General features: G+C 48.8%; 5 protein-coding genes across 5 annotated transcripts; 2 read left to right on the top strand and 3 right to left on the bottom strand.

Moving 5' to 3' along the window:
- Nucleotides 1-5,418: 5,418 nt before the first annotated feature.
- EsH8_IV_001424 (uncharacterized protein) lies at nt 5,419-7,131 on the top strand (the record flags this gene model as incomplete). The annotated part of the gene is made up of 1 exon (XM_083266314.1): nt 5,419-7,131. The coding sequence occupies one exon, from the start codon at nt 5,419-5,421 to the stop codon at nt 7,129-7,131; it is 1,713 nt and encodes a 570-aa protein (XP_083125209.1).
- Nucleotides 7,132-7,860: 729 nt separating this feature from the next.
- On the bottom strand, nt 7,861-9,041 carry EsH8_IV_001423 (uncharacterized protein; the record flags this gene model as incomplete). Its single annotated transcript, XM_083266313.1, has 3 exons — nt 7,861-7,877; nt 8,065-8,745; nt 8,816-9,041. The coding sequence occupies 3 exons, from the start codon at nt 9,039-9,041 to the stop codon at nt 7,861-7,863; spliced, it is 924 nt and encodes a 307-aa protein (XP_083125208.1).
- Nucleotides 9,042-12,245: 3,204 nt separating this feature from the next.
- EsH8_IV_001422 (transmembrane amino acid transporter protein-domain-containing protein) lies at nt 12,246-13,768 on the bottom strand (the record flags this gene model as incomplete). The annotated part of the gene is made up of 3 exons (XM_083266312.1): nt 12,246-13,041; nt 13,104-13,533; nt 13,585-13,768. 3 exons carry the CDS (start codon nt 13,766-13,768, stop codon nt 12,246-12,248), a joined length of 1,410 nt encoding a protein of 469 aa, XP_083125207.1.
- A 966-nt stretch (nt 13,769-14,734) lies between these two features.
- Nucleotides 14,735-15,741, bottom strand: EsH8_IV_001421 (polysaccharide deacetylase family protein; the record flags this gene model as incomplete). The annotated part of the gene is made up of 2 exons (XM_083266311.1): nt 14,735-15,558; nt 15,636-15,741. The coding sequence occupies 2 exons, from the start codon at nt 15,739-15,741 to the stop codon at nt 14,735-14,737; spliced, it is 930 nt and encodes a 309-aa protein (XP_083125206.1).
- A 2,574-nt stretch (nt 15,742-18,315) lies between these two features.
- EsH8_IV_001420 (uncharacterized protein) lies at nt 18,316-20,100 on the top strand (the record flags this gene model as incomplete). Its single annotated transcript, XM_083266310.1, has 2 exons — nt 18,316-18,344; nt 18,399-20,100. 2 exons carry the CDS (start codon nt 18,316-18,318, stop codon nt 20,098-20,100), a joined length of 1,731 nt encoding a protein of 576 aa, XP_083125205.1.
- Between the last annotated feature and the right edge of the window lie 184 nt (nt 20,101-20,284).

Genomic DNA, 20,284 nt, shown 5'->3' with positions numbered 1-20,284 from the left:
TCAAAGCAGATCTCGAGCCTGATCGAGTGACCAAGATTCAAATCTTAGCCCTAATGCATCTACACAACGACGGTCTCGGTGGAGTAGACCGGTCATCAAGCTATTTATCTCAAGCCATTTGCGAAGCTTGGTCAATTTCGCTTCATGTAAAAGTACCGACTAATGCACAACAAGGGCAGTGTGACTTTCTTTGGTGGTCCTTGCGAAATTTCGATAGACTCAACAAGCCAGTCATGGGAGCAGCCCCTTTCATCATTGATGACACTGACATCGGCATCGATTATATCGCTCCGAAGCAAGACAATTACAGGTCGCAACTTATGGCAGTATCTGTTCTTCTAGGAGACCTTATGAAGACTGCAACTAAGGTTTACAAAGCCAGTTCGACCGCTTCTGTTGATGATTGTGATGAATTTCCAACCCTCGCGGAGCTCACATCATGTATCCCTCTTGATCGCTTTCATAGATCGCACAGAGGTAAGTAGTATCATAGAGCACCATTAGGACTCGGACTCACACTGTAACAGGGTACTTGGAAATCTGGTACCATATTGCCGCCATGTTGTCCTGTCGATACAGCGGGCCAGGAAGCATTCAGTACAATCGACGGCTAAAGTCCGCAGAGTTTGTACTCAACATCATATCTGACGAAGGACCTGACAACTTGCCACCACTTCCGCTCGTACCTTACTCTTTGTCCATGTCTACTACCGTCATCTACCGCGCTTTTCGGGACGGTGTGCGCGATCCTACAGTGGTGCACAAAGATCTAGAAATCTGCTGCAACAACCTAGATTCCCTAAGTCAACGATGGACTAGCGCAAGGGGTGTGGCGAAACTTGCGAGGAGACTACGACGGTTCACCAACCCAGCTACATTCAACGGTCCATTAGTGAACACAGACGACAGTACTCATCGCCATCACGGACCGGAGCGTATGTCGGGTACAGGAACCGATGGTGGTTTAATCATATCTCAAGACCGAGATAGTGGGACACCTATCTTTGAGTCTTCGATCATCTCTGTTTCCAGTTTGGTTCAACCATGCGAAAGTCCAGGGCAAGACAAGGGTGCAGACACGCACAATCCACAAGGGCAAATCACGGACACTTGGACAAGCACCGACATGTCTTACTTGCATCTTGACAGGGCTTTCTGCGACTTTTTTGATTACGGCATGCCTAGCGTCTTCCGAGATGCCGCGATGTGGGATTTTCTTCAGGCAGAAACCGATCAAGAAGTTTCACCTTTACCACCATAAGCAATACCTATCAGTTCTAGAAATAATGGCATTAAAAAAGAATTTATGTCATTGTTCCTATTGAAACGAATCGATAGTGATGGTGTTAAAGTCGAACTTATATGTACTTCATATTTCATATACGTACTTTCCAACCGGACAAAGTGCTTTTGGTACACCTCTCAATCAACTTCAGAGTTTGGAAAAGAATGTTGGCCCGAAATATGCTGGGCTGCGTAGACATAACGGCTACCTTCCCTTGATTGATATTGCATTAACCCGGCGGCTTGTTTATCTTGCCCTTTGCCCTTTGAAAAGGAACTTTGCAAAACCTTCTCCAACCTCATTGTTGCTTTTATTTTATTTTTGATTTACTAATGGGTCTTCTGTAGTTTGCGCGGTTGCTTGGAACATCGCCGCTTGACATATTTCATCTTCATTTAATCAACTCAATCTTCATGATAGGTCGTGATCGCTTTATTCAAACGCTATGCTCGTATTATTACACGACGATGTCGTTTGTTCGACTGCTTCGTTATACAGAAGACCACTTCTTTCCCATCTTCGAAGTTTATGTGAAGTACGTAGGTATTATCTCCCGCTGCTTGTAATTTAGTCAGTAATAGTCGCATGTTTCTCTCGAGCAGGCCAACTCCAGGGACAACCAAGTTTTTGCTCTAGCATACTGGTGAATGCGAAAATGGCTAATTAAGAGTTCTGAGATGAAGATACCAATCAATCTGTGACGGGATATGGTTCTAGATTACAAACTAGAATGATCCGATTGGTTGTGCAATGAAGTCAGGATGCGGGAGGGAACTTAGTCCGGGGTTAGGAGGGGAACTTTGAAGACACTTCTTGGCAAACGGAGAAAGTATATACACAACCAAGTGTTATTGGACTTGTGTACATAGATCTGATAGAGCAAATGCGCATGTTGGCAGGGCGGGACGCGCGCTTGAGACGCAATGATACCTAGAGAGCGGGATACACGCCGTGTTCTCCGGCCGTCTAGCATAGTACGATTAGACCAATATTACAAACTCGGAGAAGATCAACTTTTTAAGCATAACCTCTATTTAAGTTGCGTTGGAGACGGGGCTTAGGGTGGGATCTTGCCTTTGTTTGGGATGAAACCGGCGACCCTGGATCGGTATAGAACGCCGCAAAAGCCGACCACGTGCCAACCATTTGTCAATCTTGTACTCGGCAACTGACGTCATAAGCATATTCTGCTGGTCCACTGTTTTCCGATAGCGTGGGCTCGGCGCCTAGAAGCTAGGAAATCCATTATTATTCGCCCTTGCAAGTCCTGCGCATCGCGACTCATGGAGTCATGCCTGCCGATCATGTCTCCTTGCTCTGCGTACCTACCACGTATACGCTGCAGTGTTTGACCAACGAGTGAGGGCATTGGAGGTGTAGGACGCGGAAAATGCACAGGCATTCGAACGCCTGGGGAATATGGAGGTGGGGTGCGGGCGGGGTGGGTCAGGTTCTCTTCACGCTCACCAATTCCTCTTGCGAGTATGTAGGCAACCAACTTTACTTCTTCTAGACCCTTTCTAGGCTTCCAGTCAATCGTTGGCCTCGGTTCATTATCCTCCTGATATCCAAACATCAATTCGTCTAGCCTTTGCGGGGCTTGGGGATACGGCCATCCATGCATTGGTCATTCGTCGCGACTGAAGTCGACCGTCGTACGACTTTGATAGGCACCAGCTTGAGAAGCCAAGGTCTTGACGGAGAAGAAGCAACTACCAAGGGCCTTGGTCCGCTTCTTGGCCTCCGCGTACTAATATTAAGACTCTGCATCAATTATGCTCGCAGCTAGAGAGGTCAATCTAGTGGCATGGTAGGGAGGCCGCCGCCACGTTACTGGCCATGTACATCATCATCAGCGCAAGGGTTAGGAAACCACTGCTGCAAGGGATGCAGCAAAGTTGTGTGTGCGGGCAATAACTGGAAGGTTGGGTTGCAGTACACAGAATACACAACAGCGCCAGGTTTGCTTGATTCGACATTCGCACTTACCGAAGTGAGAGGTGAGAAAGGCACCGAAGTGGTTGAATGACCATCCAAAGTCCGTGCAGGTACTAGTTAGAGTGCAGTGCCGGTGTCACGCCTCTTCGGCACCTGCGATTTGGGGCCGTAACTTACCACTTGACGGGTTGCATTGCCCGTCTGGGTAGTTCCAGACGGTGCATATCGGAGTTTAAGGGGTGTCGTTGTTATCGCTTTCTTTAGGTCGGGTAGGGCATGGATTCTCTGTACACAACGGGGGGCTCTTTATCATCTCTGTGCTCTTTTCGGTGTTTTCTTCTGCGACCTTATCTTATCGCCATGTCCTTCCAACGACAAGACCCGGGCAGTGCTCGGGGTTCGGTCTGTCTCCCCTACGGTGTAGCATTCCCGCAGTCACCGACGATCTCGAACCCCCACGCCGACCAACCAACACAGGTCTCACCGGAGGGGACGTCGACACCAGCTCACGAAGGAAAGAAGGGCAAATACGACACAATCAGGAACCCATGTCGGTCACAAAATCCCGCCCTCCAACCATTATCTATCTCGTTGCAAGGAAGTCAGGAAGCAGCGGGGCCCAACTCCCCCCCACTCAGCCATTGACTCTGGGAATGCAGATGAGAACGAATCAGACACATCCGATGGCAGAACATCCACTTTCTGTGCATTTCGTCCAATCCCCAGCGTCACATTATCAAATGGGAAGTTGCGCACCTTTCAGAATAAGCGAGATCAGCTCAGTAGGCCAAGCAGGCATAAACGCGGCCGCGTTACAGCAAGAAATGACAGTCGGTAACCAAGACCTGACAGAGCCCGGGGGGACCATCATGTCCAGCGGAAAACATAGGAGCGTACTCTAAGTAATTCTCTGAGTGGTCGTCTCTAGGCTGGTCAGCGCGCATAAAATGTGCTGTGCATCAATGGAGGGATTTGGCAGCACGGTAGAGACATCTTGCTCCGAAAGCACAGGAATGGGAAATATCCAAGAACACGGTGTTTACGGTATTTCCGCCCTTCTCCTACCAAAACTGGCCATCCTCGTTTGAAATTCGCATTTTGTTCTGCGCATGTTCTGAAGGGGTGTTTCTGTGGCGACAGAACACCACTTGAAGCCCGGAGTAGTCCGCTCCCAACTGCACTCCAGGGGCGGTTAGCACCGCACACGCCAGACCGATACTTCTAACCCCGACCAGCCATTGTTCAATCATATCGCTTCTGGCGTCTGTCGCACACTCCGAGAAACCCTGCAAGATGACGATTTCGTGTGGGGTGAGTGAAACTCTGGAAAGCCCAAGGCAAATTACCGTACTGAGGCCAAGCTAAATCGTGCGAAATGACTTTGGGAAAGGCCAAAGTTACACTAGGGTAGGTATGTCTGCCATTTGCACTACAACCCCGCCCCCCAGGCATGCATACGGGCAAACACGTACCTAGAGAATAAGCCGCTGCCTCTGCACCAGCCCCCATCTGCCACTTGCCTACGTGTCTTGAAGGAAAACATGGGCAAGCTTGGCGCAGCCTAGGAATCTCTCTAACCATGCGGCTATGACATGATTCTGTACGTTGGGGTGGTCCCTAGATCTAGGAATGAATGTACAATTTCTCCTTGTACTTGGCCTAACGCTTCCAACGTACAGGTACCTGCCCCAGACATTCCAGGGTGTACCTCGCACAAGGTTATCAGTCGCGGTGTCCCTGAACCCCATAGTTGCTTACCCCCCTGGTTCATGGCTCTGCTGTAAGCATAGATACTTCTGAGTGGACTGAACAAGTGGACCATCGCGCGGAACCGTATGCTAGAGAATGGAGACCCCGTCTGCCCGTTGAGGGCCTCCCCGTCCCGACCGTCTCGCCGTCGCTCCCCCGCCCCCCTCTCCGTGCCTCTTATCTCTTGGGGTTCTCAGCGCTTTGTGTTTTGTCTTCCTGCTATTATAACTACCGTCTCTTCTTCCCTTCATCTGGAAACAAGACGCGCTCCCTCGTTCTTCTACTCCCCCTCCACCTTGTTGGTAGAAGTCAGTGCGCGCAAAGCCCGGCTACCACTTACACCCAGCACCTGCGGCGCATTCGTCGTATGCGATTCCCTCAGAATCTCGTTTTCTTACTCCCGCACATTCTGTTGCCCCATTGGTTTTCGTTCTCTTGCTATCAGCATGGCGGTAGCACACGAGGATAAGGTCGCTGTTGGTGGTCTTCATAACGCCGTCACGCGCAGCGACAGCGGCAACGAGAAGGGCATCGATGGCTCCATATCCAACCCAAATGCCGACAGCGATAGCATCATTGTCGATCGCGACAATGTCGATCAGCTTCAGCGCCACTTGACCAACCGGCATATCCAGCTCATCGCTATTGGCGGTTCCATTGGCACGGCTCTGTTTATTAGCATTGGTACCGGTCTCGAACGCGGCGGCCCTGCCAGCTTGCTGATCGGTTACACACTCCACTCCATCATGGTCGGCCTCGTCAACAATGGAATGGCTGAAATGTGTACCTATATGCCCGTTACTGGGTCCTTCATCCGTATGGCTGGCAAGTGGGTCGACGAGTCCTTTGGCTTTATGGCTGGATGGAACTTCTTCCTCTACGAAGCTTTCCTCATCCCCTTCGAGATTGCTGCCCTGAATCTTGTTCTCACCTTTTGGCGCGACGACATCCCGGCCGCTGCAGTCTGTGTTGGTTGTATCGTGCTATACGGGCTTCTCAATGTCGTCGCCGTCAAGTACTTTGGCGAGGCTGAATTCTGGTTGGCTAGTGGTAAGATTTTGCTCATTGCCATAGCTTTTTGCTTCACGTTCATCACCATGGTTGGTGGAAACCCTCAACGCGACGCCTACGGCTTCCGAACGTGGCGGAACCCCGGTGCTTTTGCAACCTATATCAGTACGGGCGACCAGGGCCGCTTTCAGGGTCTTCTCGCCTCCATCTTCTCCGCCGGTTTCACCGTCGTCGGTCCCGAATACATCTCCATGGTCGCTGGCGAGGCCATGCGTCCGCGCATCTACTTGAAGCAGGGTTTCAAGACGGTATATTGGCGCTTCGGTGTTTTCTTCATCGGTAGCGCCATCGCCATTGGTATCATTATTCCCTACAACGACCCGAAGCTCGAAAATGCGGGTGCAGGAACCGCCGAAGGTTCACCCTACGTTATTGCGATGCAGAACATGGGCATTGGCGTCCTTCCTCACGTCATTAATGCTCTCCTGTGCACCAGTATCTTCAGCGCCGGCAACGCCTATACCTACTGCGCCATGCGCTCTCTCTACGGTCTTGCTCTTGATGGACAGGCACCGGGCATCTTCAAGAAGTGTTTAAAGAATGGCATTCCTATTTGGGCATTTGCACTCACAATGCTGTTCCCCTTGCTGTCCCTGTTGCAGGTCTCCAACAACACGGCGCAAGTCGTAACCTGGCTGCAAAGTTTAACGAACGCCGCCCAATTGTTAAACTACGTCGTTATATCGACCGTTTACGTTTTCTTCTACAGAGCATGCAACGCTCAGGGTCTTGACCGCAAGACACTACCATACTACGGCTACTTCCAACCCTACTGCGCATACATATCCATCGTGTGGATGATATTTATGGTCACTTGTTTCGGATACACCACATTCCTACCGGGCCGCTGGGACACACTGACCTTCTTCTCGTACTACACTATGATTTTTGTCGGCATCCTCACCTTTTCCGTGTGGAAACTCTTCAAGAAAACGCGCTTTATACCTGCCGCCGAGGCTGACCTGATTTGGGATAAGCCCATAATTGACGCATATGAGGCGCAATTTACTGAGCCACCAACCCGCCTCCGAGACGATATTCGAAAATTGTTGGGGTGGAAAAAGAATAAGCAAGAAACAGAGGGCTGATGTTGTTACAAGAAGCTCGCAACATTATATGTAGTTTAGGCCGGTAAAACAAAATATGAGAATATTTCTCTTTTCGTTTTATCGCTTTAAGTCGCAACCGCGTGATTAATCCACCAACGTTGTTATCTAATATATATCAGATGTTTTTAATAAAAAGGAGAGGACAACTGTTTCCGTGAACTCACAAGTAGAGACTGCCGGGTGTCTCTGGACCGAAGCCTTTGAATTGGCAAATCTTTGCCACTGACGCGTAAAAATATTTATTTTAGATTGCTCGATATTAAATAATTGAGTGGGACGATGTACTTTGATCACAACCGACCAACATCGATTCTCATATCTTCTTCTCCAACGACGCTAATGCCGTATTTATGAACATCAAATGAGACCCATCCAGAATCAGAGTGTGGTTTCGTGCCTATTACAAAATTAAAGTTCTATGTCGTGGTGTACATGTCGGCCAGCCTGGCGTGTATTTGTTGCCGAAGAACCATGCAGCCCTCCTTGGATTATCCACTCTTCCCAACACGAACGACACATCTTTAAAAATTACATTATTCAGAGGTAAAATTCTCTCCATTATAATCTATCCCATATGTTCTCCGTCAAAGAAATTGCTGCGGCTGATGGTCATAAAGCAACCTACCGGCTTGCTCGCCTTTAGCAGCCGGCGTAAATAGCTTCCAGAGTTTCAGTAAACAGAACACAAACTTTCTGGAGGATATTCAACTAACCATTGGCAAATTCTGCGTAGGTATCAGCATGGTTCAAATTTTGGTCTGCTGTTAAGCTACGGATGCAAGCATATCCATAACAACCCGACTGATCAGTGGTGCCTTTGATCTGGAGCAAGTGAGTGGCCTCGTGAACTTCAATGGGAATCATGACACGTTAGCTTCAGATCCAGTGAATTAAGAGCGACAAGAAACTTACTCTGAGTAGTTGCTTGATCTTGGGCGTGGCAAGCGCTGGACAGAGCAGTCATAGTAAAGAAGGTAGGGCAGCTAACTATGTAAGACTGGCTGGGAACAGTGTAGGCGATAACACCTGGATAGCAGGAGGAAAGGACGTCGGTACAGTACTGGCGAGCAACGCCAGTGGTAGTTGAACGGCACTCGTTGGCAATGTTGTAAAAGACATTCGCGACAGTGTTACGGGTAGCAGTCGTTGAGGACTTGAAGTACTCCTCCATCTTAGCCGCAGGTCCGGACAATGCAGCTGTCAAAGCTTTTCCAGAGAGTGAGTAAGAATTTGCAAAAGCTTGGGTGATCGCAGAGAGTTGGGCACTGTTGCAGCCTGGCTGAACAATGGTACGCTTAACGTGCTTCTTGAAGTCTTGACGGGTCTTAGCAGCAGTAGGGCCATCAACGTCAATGTCCAAGACGTTAGAACTAAAGCTGGCGGCACCAGCTATATCAGTACTGCCGGCCTGTGCAAAGGATAAAGATCCCTTAGCAGCGATTTTAAACTTGCCGCCTTTACTAAGGTCGTGGGCCTGGGCAACATCCCACTCGGTGGTGATGGTCTGGCCAGCAGCAATGGTTTCAAAGGCTTCCTCTGGGAGGCCACTGGTTTGGAGACGAAGGCGAATTCCGTCAAAAGCAACTTTTTCATCTATGAAATTGTAGCGTTAGGTATTAGCTACCTGAGAGCACAACAGAAATATAGGATGGTTATGACTCACCGTCATCACCATTAAAGACATCAGCCTTCTCAATGGCAAGGTTGTCGAGAATGGATCCAGTTTTAAAGATCTTCAGATCAGTAGCACCCGGATTGGTAATAGTAGCTCTGATGCCAGAGTTACCAACAGCCTCTATATTAACTTTAAGAGGGCTATCGCGCTTGTTGAAGTTTACGACAACAGCGCTTGCGAGAGCGGCGAAAGAAATGGTAGTGATAAGCTTCATTTTCTCGTTGGTATGGCAGAATACTAGAGGCTGAAGCTGTTCCTCTGACTCCTGAGATAGACGAGAATGATGACTGGATACTTTTAGAACATGGCCATCAATGTCCAGGCTTGACTTACATACTGTTTGAGATTGATGTTGATTTCTTGGGGGCTATAGGCGATTTCGGCAGGTTTCACCAGCACTATTTTCTAATGTCTAAGAGATCCTGTTAATGAGAGAGGAACTTGCAAGGTCGGACAGCTGAATATCTTTATTTATTAGCCGTGTTAGGCGGGTCTAGCATGACGAGTGCTGAAGCAAGTTGAGGAAAGGAAGAAAACAGCAGTAGATACAAAGTCAACTATGATGCAAGATTTTACTAAGAATTACATCCTTTCCAGAAGCAGTACAGAACAGTCGAGACCTACGCGATATGAGGGAAGGTCTTTGCATTCAAACTCCCGGTTTGTCGCCGCATGCCGGTATTGCTTTCTGCAGCTTGTGCCGCGCAGAGGCACTGCTAGGCAAAAACTTTAATTCATAGAATAACAGACTGAAGAAAACAGGGATGCATTAGACACAAGTTTAAGGTTCACTAAGCGAACAAGAGTGCGCCGGGCTCTGGTGCCACAACTCCTCGTTTCGAGGCTAGATTCGGAGGCGCATCTGATAAAACGCGACAAACAGTAACCCGGCAGAACCTGTCAATCTGTTGCAACCTCAAGAGGCGCAAGATTTTAATAATTTGACAAGAGGTGTGTTTACTGGGCCCTGTCTTCACTTTGCAGCCTTTCATATGACTTCAGAAGCTACGTGGCAGTCTTGTCGGGGTTCATCTTTCCCAACGCACCAAGGAAAAGGAAAACAGGCCAACCACGGTATTCTGTGATTAAAAGAGATACAATTCGATGAACCAATTTTCAAATAATACAAGGCGACTAATTAGAGTGGCCACATATAAGTCCGGAAACGGCTAGGTACCTGATTATGAGATTTTTGCTCGGGTTTGAAATGACACCGAAAGCGGGAGGCTTATGACGTTGATCAAGGTTCCTTAGCGTATGGCTGCAGAGCCGGGGACTCGGGATACTTCTTAGCTCTGCTCTTATTCTGATCTTCTCAAAAGAGAGCCTTTTTCAACGCCTCGCTAGAGTCTATTCCTTGGACTTATGACGAGCTATTGGAGCCGAGATTCTTGGCGAAAACCCCGTCGTCATGGCGCACCATAATGCGTTTTTGTCTGCGCGCACACAGCATCATTTGGCGCTTTTACCAATCTTGTGGAGTTGAAAGATCGACTTCCCAATATGACCTCACTTTCTGGGTCTAGACATATCTTTGCGATAGGTCCCAGATTGTGACTTGCTAACCATGAAATGGCACAAATAACATAACATAACTCAACAACTCTACCCGATGATTTGACTTGATATTACTGCCTGTGGTCTGCTTATGGAAAGATTGGTGATATGCTTCTAATGAATACCAGTATTCGCTTGTTTCTCGTTGTTTCTGAAGCAGCAAAACCTTCAGTGTTTTCTTTCGCACTCCACGCTGCCGAAGAGTATTGGCAAGACCAAATGTACTAGAGGTACCAGATCTTTATGAGATCAATGTGTAAAGCCGGTTAAAGACTAAACTTAATAGCGGAGTAAACGTCCCCGTTTTATGACCTAATGCATACGCATCCGGTAGGCTGGGTGGCTTAGTCAAGGGCGGTTTCATTCTGCACATCACGACGTTAATCTTTGCCACAGTCAGACTTTGCAACCAATCCGGAATTTCTGGTGGCCTCTGTTAAATTATGGCAATATCACAATAACAGGTTACGCAGGTTACATGCAACTTTGGGACGCTGCACCAGCCCTTTTGGAGATGCGCACTCTACTTTTGCCTCTCCAAGTCTTTACTAAATAACCGAGACAATTGGGAGTTGTGAATGACATATTGCATTTACTCGGACGCGTCATTCAACTATGCGATGAGCTTATTACTTCTTATTGCAGTCACCAGTCCGCAGGTATGAAAGGAGTGCAAGAGTTTAGCAAGTAGAAAGGCGCTATAGTAATTTGAACACACCAATGTTCTAGTGTGTAGTTGAATTTAAATAGCCGAAGTATTCATCTAGAAAGCTATTCCGCCTTATTATCATTTTATGTTAAGGCAATGGAATCGAGCACGACGAAGGGGACGGATATCCTATAGAATAAGCATTTGGTTGTCATGCCTCGGGTTCCAAAGTACTGTTTTCGCTCTCTGTCTTAAATGATCTATCAGAGTTATCATGCTTCATACTCTCCATCGGCAAAAAATACACCCGAGGAACTCCTCTTGCTCAAGTTTTTTCTGGTATTGAATATTACAATGTTATCGTTAGTTAAATACGCTGTTCTTCGTATACTAGCCCAAGCTCGGTTTCGTCTTGATTTCTATCTGGACGGTAATAGTTTTCTTGAGGGACCCCAGTCAAAATAATAACTGAGTCTGAATTGCGATTCCTGCGAGAGTCTTGCGGAATGAGAAATAAGACGGAACTTGGAATAACTCACTCTAAGTCCGTAATCTAAAAAGTTTATTGTGAGAGCGTGTCGGATCAAGCTGGAATAATATTTGAGACCTTTGATGAAACCAAAGTTCCTGTGGCCTTGCAGCAGAGTCAATTGTATCATGCTGAACATTGCGTGCCGACCACAATACTGCGTATATTGTGTCATTCTGCTCTCGTGCATTTAAGTCGTTCATTTGAATATCAGAGCCTCTGGTGATAACTGTCTTTATAATCTAGCCCAATCTTCAAACTGGAGAAAAGGATTGGTTGCGAGATGGACGAGCGTCTTGGCACCAAGTACGCCAACCTCAACTAGATAATCAGGACTATTCTTAAAAGGTACTAAAGCCACAAATAGGTAGTTTCCCAAGATCTGGGTTTTTTTGGTATGAGAAGCGCAATAGCAGCACCAAAATCACAGTTAGATACTTACGCTATAAACCAAGCGCATACTGCCTACGAGTTGCAGAACTGTTATGCATCAATTCACGTACCCGGAATGAACGAGCACGCACACGCTTCTACTATCTGAAAAAATAAAATGGTATTCAGTATTAACGCGATTTCATCTACCAGCAAAGTCGTATAGTTGTCTTAAACTGAAATTACTTTCACCTATCTCCCATCACCAAATATTTCACTACCAGCCGCGCACAGTACCGCTCCTCCTATATTTATGATGAACCACTGTTGTCTGCGCAAGAAAATGCGCCTCCAATCAATCCGTTCGCATAGGCGTCAATGATGTTTTGGACAACGCCATAAGTGCCACCAATGGTCAGAAAGACGGCCAGGAGAATCATGAGCCAGTTCAGCCAGTAAACCATAATCTGCCACCAATTTCCTTGGCGGTAGTGCTGGTGGTCATAGACCCAGAGATAACCGGGCAGGCCGAGAGCCAAAGGTGCGAAAGTCAAACTTCCCGCGAGAGCCAGCAAATAGTTGAAGATGGGGATACCAGAGGCCAGAAGGAATGAAACGATGGACATGCCAAAGGTGCAAGCTAGCCAGACCGACCAGTGAACCACGGAGTTCTTCTGCAGGTGAACCGAGTTACGAAGAATTCGTACGAACAGGTACTTGGCAGCGACGTGGATGTAAAGACACGCGCTCACCATAAGACCAATCAGGCCAATACCATAGGACACCTTCTTAACAACCTCACCGGCGCTACCGAGAGACGGCGATGCAACCCATTGACCGCAGTAGCGATAGACAACCAATGAGAAGGTAAGGTAAGATGCTGTGACGATTCCCATGCACAGATAAACGGCTTTGTTGTAGTCTTTGGGTCTCTTCATCTCTGAGATGACGGGAAGAAAAGCCGAGGTTCCAGCACCGGAGCAGAAGATAGTGGCGACAGAAGTGATTGCTGTCACAAAGTTGGGGTTGCCAATGACGTGGTATCCGAGATCGAAATCGCCGGTTTTCGGAGCAGCAGCAGGTCTTTCTACCTGCGTAACGCTGACACTGTGGTATTGGTTAGCGTGGGCAAAATAATTTTGCGATACAACGTGATGATGTCAACATACACTACGATAAAGACAGCAATATACACGGACAGAAAGCCCGCCCAAGTCAGCCACGCAATCTTCTCAAACTTGCGGGCGCTGGCGAGGATGAAAACTGCAAAGGTCGCCACCAACATGTAATAGTTGGTGCAAATTGCGTGGTTGGAGAGCGCGTTGAAAGCAACCGATGTTCCAAAAATTCCCGACGCGCCAACAATGGCGTAGGTGACGAGGAAGAATACGCCAACGATCTCCTTCAACCAAACACCGCCAACAACGTTGGCCATATCCGCGATGGAATGGCATCCGGCATGAGCGTTGCGGAAATTGCCTTGGATGATGGCGCAGTATGTATTCAAGAACTGCCAGCCCAAAACATTTATGGCACCAGGTAGCGCACCGAGGACGAACATTGCCGATGGAATCGTTAGGACGCCGGTGGCGAAAATGACTGGAAGCTGTTAGCGTCGAATGCAGAGTAATGAAAAGACAACCGCCTTACCCTTAAGAAAGATGACCGAAGCATGGATCCAACCGACTGTTCGGAAGTCAACCGTCCCTTCGCCTCTCTTGAAAACTTCAAATGCATCATCGGCGTTCTCGAGCTTTCCGGTGTCAATGCTCTCGCTGCTACGGGCCGGGGCGGGGGTGATGGCATCGGCCTTTTCCGAGTTGGTTTGTGACATGTCGGCAGTCTTTTGGTTGATTGTCTGGTGCCCAATGACTGGCTTGCTTTGTGGGCTTGTTCAAGGACGTGTTCAGCGTGTTGAAGGCATCACCTTGATATCATTTATAGGATATATGCTGCTCGACAGATTTGGAGCACTTGAGGCTATGTCTTCTGACAAGTGAGATGAACAAGAAAGTCCGGCGTGGCTTATCTCGTAGCGGCAAGGAGTTTCCGACCAAGATAGCTATCGACATGGAAGCCCACCCAACCCCGCGACGTGCTTCAGATGCCGCTCCAAGGCCGTGGGTCGCCAACCCATAGCGGCACCCAAAGTCAAATGTGCGTTCAGGGGGTGAACGTGAGTTTGCTGGATCTAATGTGGACCTAGACAAGGTTGTTGTGATAAGGTTGGGGTAGCTAAGTCATACCTATTGGGGTAGACTTGAAGTCCATTGCCGGCATTTGGGGTCACTTTCGACGCTGTAATGTCTCCAAGGGGTCCACAGTATTGATTGCGGCGTCATGGTTGATAAGCGCGGGGTAAAGAGGTCATCGGAGATTTGGAGGCCCCTCCGATACCAGGATGGACCCAAAACTCACAAGTTACTCATCCTGGGCCCACTTGGGGGTATTCCTGAGGAGTGGGAGATCATGTGTGAAGCTCCAACAGCCACAACACTCTCTACGAAGCATCATGCGCAGGGTTGCTAGTATAGAATGAACAGGTTGGTGAACACTAGTAGGTGACTATCATTCCATCGAACCTGCCTTCGTTAAATCTGTTGTGGCCCGTGCTGCGCCCTTGTCCGGATTAACTATCCCCCACCACCGTCACCATGACTTGTGGGTCTCCGGTGTGCTCTGGTGGGTCCCGGTGCTCTCCGACCGCGCCGTGCCCTTCCGGACCGCCGGAGGAACCTGACAATCATGATATTTGAGATTATGAACAAAATCAAAACTTTATTAGGCTATATAACTGCAGCTATGACTTCTTAAGCATGGCTCCTGGCTCAGCAGGCATTATGGCTCCCTGTGCAGGCGCATTCTTAGCCTTGAAATCATCGCATATCTGCTCCATTGTAACAAATTCAACACCCTCATGCTTCTTCATATGTTCAATGAGTCTCTCGTGCATAAGGATGGCGTGTGGACGGCCTGATACATCCGGGTGAATGGTTAGCGGGAAGATGAACTCGTCGTACTCGCGGTAAAAGTAGTCGAAGTGGTCGCGCCAGATATCCTCCACGTCCCTCGGGTTGACGAAACCGTGACTATTAGGCGCATCCTTAATAAACATCATCGGAGGTAAATCGTCCAAATGCCAGCTAGCAGCTATTTCCACGAGTCCAGTCTCTTGTCCCCTAACGAGAGGCTTCATCCACTCGCTGGCCTTCTTCTTGTAGTCAATCTTGGTCCATTCGTCGCCAATTCGCAGGTAGTACGGCTGGCAGTCATGATGACTCATGCTATGGTCGTATTCGATGCCGTAATCAAGCAGGAGCTGTGCACCTTCCTTGCTTGTTTCCCACCATGGTGCAACGCTGCCCCTGGGGGGCTTTCCCACAAACTCAGTAAGCATGTGATATGTCTTGTCCAAGATGTCTCTCTGCTGCTCAATGGTCATGTCGGTTGGGTTTTCGTGTGAGTAGCCGTGAAGCCCAATCTCGTGGCCGGCGTCTCGGACAGCAGCCATATCTTCGGGGAAGGTTTCGAGGCTGTGTCCCGGAATGAACCACGTAGCCTTGATATCGTACTTGGCAAGGAGTTTGAGAACGCGTTGGACACCGATTGTTCCTGCAAAGTAACCTGTGGGATGTCAGCTATGCATCAATCAAGTGCTTCAAAAGAGCACGTGAACAGGATGACTTGTTTTCGACGCATACCTCTGCTGATGTCGTTGGAAGAATCCTCTCCTCCATAAGAACCCAGCCAGCCTGCAACCGCATCTACGTCCACACCATAACTGACGAGAACGCGCTTTTTACCCATGGTGTCGTTATTTGTCCTGGATAGATGTTTGCTCAATTAAACGAAGGCTGCCAAATGACGCGGTGATTTCAGCTGTGCGGGGTTCAAAGGAAAATAGAAGTTTAAACTCAATTTTCTAAGCTGCGAGTGACTCGTCCGGTCTTAAAGAATAATATTACCCTTCTGGCCACTGAGGGGTAAATGCCATCTTATCGGTTTTATTAGTCCACCCAACAGCTCATAGTGTGGTCGCAAGGAGCAGCTTATCGTGGGGTAACTCAGACACTACGCCAGAACTCACGGCACAACATTTTGGAGAGCATTGATTGGACGATCGAGGTTAATGTGATCAATTAATTTGCCAAATGCCGGCAGCCAAAGTTTTGGAGGGGAATTGAGGGGGCAATGTTCATCGGAGGTATCCGTTTTCGGGCGGGTGGGGAGTTGGAGTCATTGACAGGAGTGGTCTGGAAAGTTGGAGAGAAGGTTCTTATCTTAAGGGTCTCCAGCGGAGAATTTTACCCCTCCTCAAGATAACAGTCGTCTCCATATCTCTAGCTTGTTGTCTCATCACTGTCCATCGCCACCGCGTACCCAATGCAGCAACGGAGTTATGGTTTAAGCTCTGCATTCAAGACTTGAAATTCATTTTGGCATAGCACCGAGATTTTCTTCACGCAACGGGTCTACATATCAATAAACACTGGCAGTCGATTGTGGTCGGTGACCCTTGCAATAAAAGCCCAGTATGACGGACTTGGGTATTCCCAGCCGAATGCGAGCAGCGCAAATCTCAGAGGTCGGCCCATATTTCTCATCTTTTAGCGACTGGATACTGATTTTTGCAGTATAACAAGCCGTATGTGCTAGTTGAGAGAGAAGTTCCGACCATCCGCGATAATGAACTCCTCATCAGAGTTCACGCAGCCGGATTCTGTCACTCGGACCTGCAGGTTCTACAGGGACAGTTCAAATCACCGTTGGGAATGATCCCATCGCATGAACCTGCCGGCGTCATCGTTAAGGTCGGCACGAAATGCAACAATGACTGGAAAGTCGGCGACAGAGTCGGAGCACTAAACTTCAAAAATGCATGCGGCAAGTGTAGCGGTTGCGGGTTGGCAAACCGCACAAACAACCAACTAGACCCCAGGTACTGCGACAACCGAGAAACTGCGGGTTTTCACCATGACGGCGCGTTTGCAGATTATCTCGCCATAGACCCAGAAACCACTGTCCGTTTGCCGCATTCTCTGTCTTTCGATCAAGCGGCGCCGTTGATGTGTGCTGGCGCAACGGTCTGGGGCTCATTGGAGAGGGCAACAGCTGGGCTAAGTCCTGGAGAGACGGTGGCCATTGTCGGCATTGGAGGTCTCGGTTTCCTCGGCTTACAATTTGCGAGTGCGATGGGGTTCCGCACAATAGCTATCGATAGCCGGCAGGCAGGAAGGCAATTGGCTACCGAAATGGTCAATAAGAGCCTGAAACCCGCGCTGGTTATTGATCCTGGCGCAGAAGACGCCACTTCGCAGATCATAGATTTCACAAAAGGAGAAGGGGTTGCTGCGGCAGTGGTCTGCACAGACTCTCTTTCGGCTAATAACTGGGCCTTGACTTTGCTGCGGACCGGGGGTGTGATGGGTGTTTTGGGCTTACCCGCTGAGAGCTGGAGGTTCGATTCCAGCGTAATCGTCTTCAAAGAACTCACGATCCGGGGAAGCTATGTTGCAAGCAGAGAGTCCACGGAAAGGATGATGAAGACTGTAGAGGATGCCGGCATCCTCTCGGATACCACCCTCGTGCCTTTTGATGAAATTCCAGGTATTGTAGCAGCTTATCAGGACAACGCGTTTAAGGGTAGACTAGTGGTGCAGGTGACAAGCTGAAATGTTGCTTGCTGAAAATAATCCCCTCTTACAGTCTGCAGTTTGCGGTTAAAACAAATCCAATAGTTTGGCTAGCAAGATACCATCGTCTGTCAAATTTCTTTGTCACTTGAAACCAGTCCTCGTATTTCATAATTCATAGTGCTTATGCGGTAGAATTCATCGCGGAGTCCTTTTGGATATGAATTGATATTGCAATTGCCATCTCCTTCCGTACTAAATGCTATCAATGAATGGGTGGCCCAATTGGGACACTCCCAAGACCCTCGAATGCGGATTTCGCGACATAGAATGGGTGGAGATCCATTTTCCCCTCCGTTTATTCTCCAACTCCTTAACAGCACTCAACCAGTTGTGGAACTGGGGTCATTCAGCGCCTCCCCCCGGCCTGAGATTGCTCCATTACCCCATTACCCCATTCATTACCCCCAACTCTGACCTGATTCTTGTTGTCGTATGCGGACCGCGGGGGGCAATCAAATTATTGCCATTGTGCCCACCAATGTCGTCTTCATTCTGTTTGTCATCGGAAATCCGCCTGGCCACAGATTTACCTAATGGGCCTCGGAACAAACCCCGATAATTCTTCGCGGCCATGACATGGATCAAACCTCACGTCCTTATGAAGAGCCCGCTGGCATCAATACCTTGACGACAGCCAACAGGACTTTCCAGTGCATTTCCAAGCGACCTGCGACTCTATTCCATCATGTCCGTGTTCTTTAAGGATATTTCTAGGTGAGCTTCAACTTTCGTTCACCTCTAACCGCGCAGCTGACCCCGGTTATTTAGCGATAATCCCGTACAAAAGGGCGATGTCGAGAAAATCCTCGAGCCACTCGGCCTGACCATCAAACCCGAAGAGTCTGCCGATTACCAAAGGCTTCTTGCTGCCGTCCACGATTGCGCGACTCGCATCGACAGCCTACCTGATTACCAGCCGGTTCCCGACACGAAACGATACCCCCGCGAGAACATACATCTCGCCACATCAGAAGAGCAAGAATTTGGCCATGAATGGGCTTACCGGTTCTTGATTCGGGGTGACAACTCTGATAAGGATTCTTCATCAGTGTCGCTCAAGGGAAAGACTGTATGCCTGAAAGATTGCATCGCTGTTGCGGGCGTTCCGCAGTTTTTCGGCAGCGACGCTTTCTCTCCGTGGACTCCATCAACGGATGCGACGGTGGTGACGCGAGTGTTGGACGCCGGAGCTGATATCCTAGGCACCGCGACATGTGAGCACTTTTGCAATTCGACAGCATCATTCACCAGCGCCCAGGGTACCATCGAGAACCCATACCAGAAGGGATATTCCACTGGCGGTAGCACATCAGGTGGTGCTGCCCTAGTGGGCTCCGGAAAAGTTGATATTGCCCTTGGCACAGATCAAGGTGGCAGTATTAGAGTGCCTGCGTCTTTCTGTGGTTGCGTTGGTTTGAAGCCAACTCATGGGCTGGTGCCTTTCACAGGTATCACGAGTGGTGACGCTATCGATGATCATGCTGGACCTATATGTCGTTCAGTTACAGAAGCCGCGCAATGCCTTGATGCGATATCTGGCTATGACGGCATTGACGACAAAGCTTTAGGCGCTGCTTCCCACGGCTCTTACGGCTTCGCCGCTGCTCTTCGGTCAAGCTCTGGTCGTTTGGATGGGGTGAAGATTGGCCTTCTGAAGGAAGGTTTCAACCAAGAGATTGTCGACCCGAGAGTCAGGGACCATGTCTTGGCAGCTGCTCAAAGATTAGAGTCCCTGGGTGCCATCGTTGAGGATATATCTATTCCTCTTCACTTGGAGGGCCCTTCGATATGGACGATTCAACAGCGTATTTCGGGCTCCTCTGGTATCCTCGGGAGAGCTTCCGGACGAAGGGGTCTTGGCTTGACCGAGTTCGAAAAGGCACGGCTTCCTTGGGCAGACTCGAGCTTCCAAAAACTCTTTCCTTCAACCAAGAACACGGTTATCAATGGTCTGTACCTGTCGGACAAGTTTCCAGGTCTTTACAGCAAGACAATCAACATCGGCCGACAAATCAGCGACGCCTACCAACGTGTTTTCGAGAACTATGACGCAATCATCATGCCAACAACCCCCTTTGTGGCACCACGTCATGGTTCGCGTGAATCAGTCCTGGGTTCATTTGAGCCCACCATTGGCTTAACAACCAACACTGCCGTCTTCAATGTCACGGGGCACCCTGCGATATCGATACCAGTGGGTTTCCTTCCCGCAAAGGACGACGCACAAGTGCTGCTTCCGGTGGGTATGCAAATTGTGGGCGGGTTGTGGCAGGAGAAGAAGGTTCTTAATGTTGGACATGTTTGGGAGACCAACTTCGACTGGCGGGAATTCAAGGGCAAGGTTGGGTCATCTCAGCCCGTCCCCAACTCTTTGGCAAGTGGGACTGATTCCAAAATAAATGGAAGAACGATGACTGAGGTCAACGGCACAACTTCCCCAAGTCTTAAGCGCGTGAAGCTGTCTGCCTAAGCTAGTTCAATGAATAATGTAAACAAATAATAGGATATAAACTGCATGAGTAGGCCTAAACTTCATCGGCTCTTTCTATACGTGAAAATGAAGCTATCACTTCGACGGGCCCCCAAACTCCATTGCCAAAATTTGCGAACAACCCATAACGTATGAACAAAGTTGGAACGATAAAATACAAAAA

This window comes from Colletotrichum jinshuiense, chromosome 4 (assembly GCF_051148585.1).
Source record: "Colletotrichum jinshuiense chromosome 4, complete sequence".
Classification (NCBI taxonomy): Eukaryota; Fungi; Ascomycota; class Sordariomycetes; order Glomerellales; family Glomerellaceae; genus Colletotrichum; species Colletotrichum jinshuiense.
The sequence above is the reverse complement of the archived record's forward strand: the minus strand, read 5'-3'. Positions and strand labels throughout refer to the sequence as shown.